Source organism: Ziziphus jujuba, chromosome 5, assembly GCF_031755915.1.
Source record: "Ziziphus jujuba cultivar Dongzao chromosome 5, ASM3175591v1".
Classification (NCBI taxonomy): domain Eukaryota; kingdom Viridiplantae; phylum Streptophyta; class Magnoliopsida; order Rosales; family Rhamnaceae; genus Ziziphus; species Ziziphus jujuba.
This window is the reverse complement of record NC_083383.1, coordinates 9,458,238-9,467,109: the sequence shown is the minus strand read 5'-3', so window position 1 is coordinate 9,467,109 and position 8,872 is coordinate 9,458,238. Positions and strand designations below refer to the sequence as shown.

The 8,872-nt window shown below is 32.5% G+C and overlaps 1 protein-coding gene across 2 annotated transcripts; it reads right to left on the bottom strand.

Annotated features, from left to right (window-relative positions):
• Positions 1-1,996: 1,996 nt before the first annotated feature.
• Positions 1,997-8,260, bottom strand: LOC107420678 (protein tesmin/TSO1-like CXC 5). Of its 2 annotated transcripts, none has more exons than XM_048476392.2 (8): positions 7,467-8,260; positions 6,916-7,017; positions 6,091-6,268; positions 5,291-5,647; positions 4,801-4,901; positions 4,611-4,705; positions 3,226-3,627; positions 1,997-2,563 (listed from the first exon to the last, which is right to left on the bottom strand). In XM_048476392.2, exons 1-8 carry the CDS (start codon positions 7,811-7,813, stop codon positions 2,511-2,513), a joined length of 1,635 nt encoding a protein of 544 aa, XP_048332349.1. In that variant the 5' UTR covers positions 7,814-8,260; the 3' UTR covers positions 1,997-2,510. The 2 variants fall into 2 exon arrangements, with proteins under 2 accessions (XP_048332349.1, XP_048332350.1); XM_048476393.2 differs by having other exon boundaries at positions 4,801-4,865.
• Positions 8,261-8,872: the final 612 nt, after the last annotated feature.

Below are 8,872 nucleotides of genomic sequence, written 5' to 3'. Positions count from 1 at the left end.
TTTTATTATTTTATTATTATTATTATTATTTTTTAATATGGGATGTTGTCCAAGTCGCATGGTAAGCTGAGTCAGGTTCAACTAATTCTAGAAGAAAAATACAAGATTAACACAAAGTTTTTTTTGTATATTTAAAAAGTTATGCCTGGTATGAGAATAAGAGAATTTGATGGTAGTGGAATTTTGTTCAAGATGTGATAGGATAGGAAAATGGTCAAGTTTACTGCCGGCATTAATGGGAAGTTTTCTGTGAGTTGACGTATATTAAGAAAGATATCAAATTAAATTATATTATTTTTGGACGAGGAAATTGAATTATTTATTATTATTTGAGCCTACATTTGTTTTGATACTATTTTGGTCAACAATTAGCTTGTTATCTATGTTTCACGTAACTCACGTTTCAGTAAATTTATTACTCTTTTTATATAGAAAATTATCACATTTTAATTAGTTCATTATAAAATTATCGTTTTAATGATCAATTTAGGTCAAGAAACACCTGTAATAGATAAGATCAACAACACACGATAACCAACTTGAAAAAGAATAAGAAATACCATACCGTTTGGTTCATTTCATGTTGAGAAATCTCCACAATCCTATTTATTGTTAGATTTTCGTTGTCACAACAAAAAATAAACTGCTATTTAGAAAAAAAAAAAAATTTCTTTATTGGTCTATTTAAATTTCTTGCTCAACTAATGTGGTAAGGGAAAAAAAAAAAAATGGAGGATGACCATCTACTGATTTTGGAGGCAATTAGATATTGTGGAATTTTTTAAAAAATAAAATTTTACTTAAAAAGTTAATTTTTTTTAAATCAATAAGATATATGTAACTAATTAATAGCTTTAAATAGACTTGTTCATATTAACGTTGAAAAATAATTTTAAAATTGATAATACATTTATTCACATAAATTTAAATGATATTAAATTTTTTGTTATCTAAGCAACAATCTACATTTATTATTAAAGATACTTTAAATTTAGTTTGATACATCAACAATATAGACATTCATTAAAAAAAAATAAGGTTATTCTCTCTAAGGGTTATATCTAAATATTAGTTATATGGTAAAAAAAATAAATAGACAATGTCTATTTTAAATAGTTTATTAGATATTGTAATTCAACAAAATAATATTTATCAGGGATATAAATTTTTAAAAAAGATAAAAATAAATAGATAAATATTAAGTATTATTATTTTTAATAAAAATTAAACATACACAACATTAATTAATTAAATTTAAATAAAACTATTAAAAATAAAATTTTAAAATTAAATGTCTATCAAATAAATATTAATACCATATAAACTGAAAGCATTTTAAACTTCTACACCACATAAATTGTAATTTATAGAGCCTTTAAAGAATACATGATTCAAATGTAATATAAATTTTCATATATTTCAAAAATAGGATATAGTTGTTATAAACAACAATACAATCTCACTTTCTTAAAATTATAAAATTTATTATTAAAGAATTATTTGCTTTCCAACGCTCCCACACTTTGAAAATTAATTTGCACATGGATCCATATTTAATTTTAAAAATAAAATAAAATAAAATTAACACACACTTCCAAGCTTAACTTTTTTCTCTCCAAGAATGACATGAAGCCAAAACACACTTTAATGGTAATTCAGTGCGATTACATTAATATTCCAAATAATTTAAATTAGATTAAAAAATATGATTTTGAGATGATAAAATTGTTCTTCTAAATGTTAAGAACGGAAGAGAGTTATATAATACTCAAAAATTCACATAAACTTTCTTGCACTTATTTTTGGTATTACAAAATTTTTTTGATCGTGTTTTCTTTTCTTTTTCTCAGTGAAAGGAAATCCTATTGTTAGAACCGTCTTAGTTTCGTTCAAGAAACCTATAATTTACAAAGTAGGTCAATTATCCAAATTTTGTGGACAACGATTATACATATTAAAATCAAAAAGAGATTTAGGTAAAACTAAACTCCACCTCTGAAAAGCAGAAAGCTGAAAAGCCCAACATAAAGTTGGGAACCAATGCATCTTATTAAAATAATCGAGCTGATGGTCATTTTGAGCGCATAATTACAAAATAACAACCACCACTAGAGAGCAAACTTTAAATTATTTGAAAATTTTATGCACCAGCTCAAAAAGCAAATATGCATAATTATTTTCTGATAAGATAAGAAAAAGAATCGAGCTACAATTAGTTATTCCATCAACCACATGTCTAAGATCTAAAGGCCTAAGGTCAACATCTAAATGGAACAAGAAGAGTATGAAATTATACCTACATCTTTTGGCTTGCCGAGAGCAACTGAAAAACGTTTATGTTTTATCCCGTGTTCCAACTCTCAGTTCTTGGCTTTTATCACCTGGAGTCCCATTTTCACTGGGCGAAGGGACTGCTAGGGCTGAGTTAAAACTTTCAGCAGTGGATGAAAGAAGAGATGTCAAAATGCCATTGCCATAAGCCTCCTTGTTATATACCCTTGCGGCGCCAGCTAAAGTGGTTCTTTGCTTCCTGTTTCACTTTTGGCCGGTGGATACGCAGTTTCTGTTTGGTGAAAGAACTATGTTTGGTTATATCAATACAAAGATCGTCTAAACATGAAATTCAACAAAGCTCACATGACTTGAAGTTTCATTTCATTAGTTTCCTTCACTTCACTCCAAAAGTTTCAACGGGACAAAAAAATTCCATACTTTCTGCTCCGTTTCAAGTCATTTTAAACTTTTGAACCCTAAGCCCTAAAATTTTAACATCTGAAATTTTTGAACTTCAGCTTTATAAAAAAATTTCTTTGGAAAATAAATTAAGGAAGAAAGAAACATATAATTCAGGGACTTGTACAATTTCCATGATCAAATCTGATGTTGAACATCAGACCAAAAAAGGAAAAAGAATCTGGTGTTGATGCTAGGAATTCAAAACCCCTACTCATCAAAAGAAGAATCCACTTCAAAAAGGCATCTAAACATCATATTACTGGTTTAAGAAACAAAGGCATCAAAGCATCCCAATATAATAACATTTTGAACAGGGAGTGGGAGCATTAGATTCTCCAAAATATGTCAGTCAAACCTTTGGATGAAGGTTCTTTTGTAGCAAAGATGTGAAATCTGGAAGCTTAGAATCAAAATGCTAAAGAAACTTTTTTCTTCTTCTTTTTTTATTATTATTTTTTTTTTTGCTACGTGTATGCTCAAGAAACTTACCTTCTACTTTTGTGCTCCCACATATGATCAGACCGCGAAGTAAATCACGGAACTCTGTCAGGATACATTTTTCCTGCTCTGCATATACATCTGTCCAACCAAGCCCGTTTGATGACTTCAATGTGTTTTGACCCGACGGTATCACTCCATTGGGAGAAACAGCTTCCCCAAACATCATGTCTTTTTCATCACACATCAATGCTAGTGTTCCTGGGGAAATCGGTCGATTATTTTGTACATCATCTCCATCTGATCTGGAATCACTACTTCCGTCTGTATCTGCTTGCTTCCCTTCCAAATAGCCATCTTGGACAGAATTATGAACATCGAGCTCTTTTTGACCGTGTTCTGGCTCTTGAGTGAATGAAGAAGTTTTATTGCTTCTCTCATTTCGCCTTCTTTCTGCATGAACATTAAATTACAAAGTTCAAAAGAAGATTAAATTTTTTTGGGAGTATGGGGAAATGAGAAGGAAAAAGGAAAATGTCTAACAAACAAATCACGCTAGCACACTGAGAAAGAGATCATTCATTGCAAAATAAAAAGGAACTAACCAAAGAAGACAAAAGCATTTGAGCTTTTAAGCCTTTAAGGAAGTGGTTGAATTTAACAGATAAATATTTTTGCATTCATAGACTCCTAGGCAGTCAAAGTTTTGGGATTGGCAGCACATACATAATAGAATTGGGTATTAGGAAGGATCTTACAAAAGCATTCCAAAGTGCATTTCTTTTCCTTTTTTTTCTTTTTTTCTTTTTTTTTTTTCTTTTTTTTTGCGTAAATCCTAGAGTGCATTTCTTCTTCCAAGAAAATTACAGTTTTTAAGTGAGATAATCAAATAGAACTTGACAGATAATTGTTTCTTGTTTACTAATGCTTTACCTAGTCATATAATACCAAATTACTATTTGTGAAATCATGAAAAACAAGGATGAAAATCCCCCTTTAGAATGGTCCATCTTGAAGTATATTTACCAGAAATGAGGATCCAGATGTATTTTTCATGTTAATATCAAATCAAAGCTTTTAATACTAAAATGTATTTTTACATGAGCATAACAAATTCATAGTCACAACAAGGTTTGCTCTTATTTCATACATTTTAAGTTGGAAAAACACATTTAGTAAAGCTTTGAAATTGAAACTATGTTCTGTAAAGAAGATAAATTATTCAGAAAAAAAATGAGGTTGGTGTCTTTGTATCGGTGCCTTCTTCTTTTAATGAAAACTAATTTATGCACCTTTACTTAGATTAAAAAAAAAAAATCAGGTCATGAGACATAATGAATATTTCAGTCAAGTAATTAACTAAAAAAGAAAACAAAAATTAGAACTTAAATGAAAGTCCACCAAACCAGAATTTAAAAGCAATATCTGTTTATAACCTGAACATCTCTTTGCAGCTCTTTCTGAAACCACAACCAAAACGGAGCAGAAATCCTTCACGTTCTGTGGTTGGAGGACATCCGCCAATGAAGATCTTTAGTCATGAATGGTGGAAAGCATACCAGTCAGTAATGAAGGAAAAAAGCAGAATCAAAATTGCATCAAACTAGGTGAAGCAAATGCAAACACCTGTATGTGAGCCTTGAAGATCGCAATGCTTCTGTATTAGCAGGGTGACAAACAGGAAGAGATATCTGAGAAGGGGGCATGAAAGCACTTAAATGACTTTCCTGTTTAAAGTTGGAAAGAAACATTATACAAAGTTTGTTTACTAACAAGATAGCTGAAATAAAAACATCAAAGGAAATGGAAAAAGAAACTTAAGCTTACAACAATTACAATCGAAGAGATTGAGATACTTAAGAAATTATTCTTTTGCATTAGAGATCACTAACATAAGCATCACTCCATTATCATGGCCTTACAAAAGTATCACATGAAATATTGTTAATTTGACAAGTTATGGTAACAAAATTCATTTTGCCAAAGATTGAAGATGGCATCATGGGAAAAAGCCTCATTTCTATTCAAGTGTTACTAGCAACATTCCCAAGGCCTCACACAAATTTCACTCTTCAATATTGAACCTTACCAGTCTTAGTTCTTAAAGAAGAAGTACCTCTTGACCTTGTGCATTCATGTGAATGGACTGATCTTTAGTTCCTATGCTTGAAGAGAGTCTGTGGGTTTTTCTCTTTCTGGATACTGTAAGGTTCCCATAACCTGAGGATCCAATGGCCCCATTAATGGCTGCATTAGCTGCATGTTGAATGTTGGCCATGGCATTATGGTCATCATGAAATAGAGATCTTCTTTCTTCACTTCCTTCAAAGTTCTTGCAGTTCTCACATTTACAGTTTTCAGAGCAAAGAATATTTGCTTGAAAGCATTCACAATATTTCTTGAGACACCCTGATTTCTTACACTGACATCCTTTGTTGTGCTTTCCTGCAGATTGAAGTTCACCTGCATCTTCCTGGATTTTTTCTTAAAATAATAAAAATGCAAGCCAAGTTCAACTAGGAAAAGTAATATGATTGACACAAAAATGTAAATAACTTGAATAATAGTTATAATGTAATTCTATTAACCATTCCTTGTTATCTTCTTCCATTGATACTTTGTTTTCTTGAATAGCTAAAACACTTTGGACAGCATGCAAAGTAAATTTACATAAATGCGACAGCATGAAAGGATACAGTATGAAACTTATGAAATTCCAAAATAAGCAGTAATACACAATGGTGTTGGCAAGTTTCTATGGCAAAAGTACCATAGATTGCAACATATTAGATCTTTCCAACAAATATCAATGCATACAGTATTCAGCATTCAGTTGCTTAAAGCCAAAACAAGACTAATTATTGTGCTATACATTTAGGGGGGGAAAAAAAAAATTGAAGAAGACAGAGTACATACCCTACCATCTCGAGATTCTTGTGGACTGCTGGCAATCTTTGGTTTGAATGCATTTGGATTACGCTCTAAGACTGCTCCGATTGCCTCATTCCTAACATTCTCATTTTCCACATTATTTTGGCAATTTATGCAGTTGCAGCCATCACAGTAAATTCCAGCTGTAAAGCACTCACAATACCTAACAAATTAAACTCTTTAGTCTGTTAGTGTAAAAGAAATGTAGGGAAATCCCACCTATTATAACATATACAAGGATCAATTCATATTAAAGGACCAGAGGAGGCTAACTTAACCATAAGAGAAAATTGAAATGCAACCATATGTGGAATTCAAAGGGATGATAGCATGTTTAAGAATAATTCGATACTCAACCACATAAAGCTCTGTTGTAAAGAAGAGAAAGTGTAGGAATTAAGGTGGCAGGTAGAGACAGAGCATTGATCTAAGCCATCACTCTTAATACATGTGATATGACATTTTCCAAAAAGGAAAGTTGGCATATCACTATATATTTTTTTCTAAGCTGAGCTGTGTCATTCCAAGTTACTTAGGATATGAAATCTAGTTATGCGAAAGCACTGAAAAGAATTTTAAGTTTATAGGTAATAAAAGTTACATAGAATCAACAGTATACCCAATTGAAATTTGACACCGCCTTTATGGATAATGAGTAAAGACACGCTCATTGTACCGTTGCTACAGAGAAGAGGTATCCAACTCATACCAAGAAAAGCTCTTAGCGCGTAGAAGGAGTTCCAAATTCCCAAATATCAAAATCAAATTCATAAATAATTATTTTGCTTACAATAGAGTCCATGCACTTACAGCTTCAGGCATCGAGAATTTCTACATTTACATTGCTTTTGTTTCTTTGGGGTGCATTCTTTTACTTCAATGGAGGGGTGTGACCTAGGAAACTCTTGCTTGCTGCAGGAAAAACAAACAATGCAAAGATTAAAAAATGAATATAAATTACGAAATTTTGAAATAGCATAAAACAGATCCATGACGAAGCAAGACCCATTTATATAGCAACAAAGGTTTTCAAAATAAAATCTAGTCAAAAATAGGCTAACTAGAATTTAGCAACCTTGTCCAAACATTGCAATCATTTTTTTAGAATAAGATTTTTTGGAATATTATGATATAAACAACTTTTCATTTTTTTGCTAAAAAATGATATAAACAACTTATTCACGAATGTTTTACCCGTACATATGGACTTAATGGTAGCAGCTTTAACCATTTTAAACACTCTGATATTTTCGCCTAGTCAAAAAGTACGGCGGCATATAAACTAGCAAAGTTCAATAACAAGAATGGAAAATTAAGCAAATATCATTTTTCCCGGTAAACAGACAGCAGAGCAAACTTACACAGCTTGCACCGTCTCTACCGGAAGTTTGTGCACCGGGTGAGGAATTCGATGTTGATGCGCCGTCGGCAAGGGATTTGGGCGAGTTTGCAACACTGGCTGCGATTGTTTCTGATACTGCGCCTTCTGCGACTGTGACTGTGAACGCGATTGCAATTGACCTGGCGACGACTGTGCTTGGTTGTTGGGCTGTGGTGGCCTTGGAAGGGACTGTGATTGTTGTGGCCGAGTCTCCGACTGCTCCGGCAACACGACATTCGCGGACGACGCTCGGCACGCGGTCGTGAAATCCAATTGCCTCGCCAACTTTTTCGGTGCGAAATCCGAAGCCGTTTCGCTCTGCTCCATGAATTTCCTAATCCTTAAAAACGGACTAATCCCAAAAAAAAATAAAAAAATAAAAAAATAAAAACTGATGGAAAATTCAAGTATTCGTATACACAAAGAAGCTCAAAATTTAGTTTTCGCATTAAAGCTCCGGATCAAATGCTCGAGCATTTGGTACATAATTAAACAACATGCACTGCTAATTAAGAAGAAACGACGCCGGTTCTGAGCTTGTCACCGGAAGCTCCACACCGAAAAAAAAAAAAAAAACCGGCCAGGCTGTAATCTGACGGCGGAGATTTACAACTGAGAACAAGTTAGTGCTGTCGATTTAGCCGGAAACTGAAACGGAGATTGCTATGGAGTTATGGAAAATCATTATCAATTTCGTACGGAGAGCTTAGGCATTTTCTCTTTGTTGCCTACGGACTTCGGAGTCCTGCTGATGCTGGAGGTTTATTTCAAAAAATTGAATTTTTGCAATTTTTGGAGGGTTGGATTAAAGGGATTAGACGATCCGACGTATGAGATTAAAATACTTGGACCAACGGCTGTGATCGCGTGGAATGGTGGGGAGTGATTAGCCGCCGTTGGATCCCCAGGGGCTAAGGTTTTTTATTTTTTCGGGGAAATTGACGCCAGTGGAATTTGGCGCTAATTCAATCTGGAACGTGTCGGGGGTTTCATTGACATTGTACACGTGTACGGCATAAGTCGATTTTGACTTTAAGTATTTGAGAGTCGACGGTTGGAGTTTGAAAACTTCGAATGCTTGAGCAAAAGTACAACGCGTAAATTAATATTTATATTATAATGTATATGTTTGAAATTTTTTTTTTATTATAATAGAATATTTTTGTGTTTATATTTTTATAATATTATAAAGATATCTGATTATAATTAAAAAAAATTTTAAAAATATACAGTATAATATATACATTAATATTTCATAAAAGTAGAATATGTTTTGTGCCAAGCAGCTGATATACAGTATAATATATCCATTAATATTTCATAAAAGTAGAATATGTTTTGTGCCAAGCAGCTGGTGATACAACGATGCATCACCAACAATGCATC

What these genes read in the sequence shown, in the direction of transcription:
- LOC107420678 (XM_048476392.2), bottom strand. Translation starts at nt 7,813, where the DNA reads ATGGAGCAGAGCGAAACGGCTTCGGATTTCGCACCGAAAAAGTTGGCG. An exon ending in AAGAATCTCGAGATGGTAGG is followed by an intron (nt 5,648 to 6,090) that starts GTATGTACTCTG and finishes GAAAAAATCCAG; the next exon opens with GAAGATGCAGGTGAACTTCA. An exon ending in TGAATGCACAAGGTCAAGAG is followed by an intron (nt 4,902 to 5,290) that starts GTACTTCTTCTT and finishes AACTTTAAACAG; the next exon opens with GAAAGTCATTTAAGTGCTTT.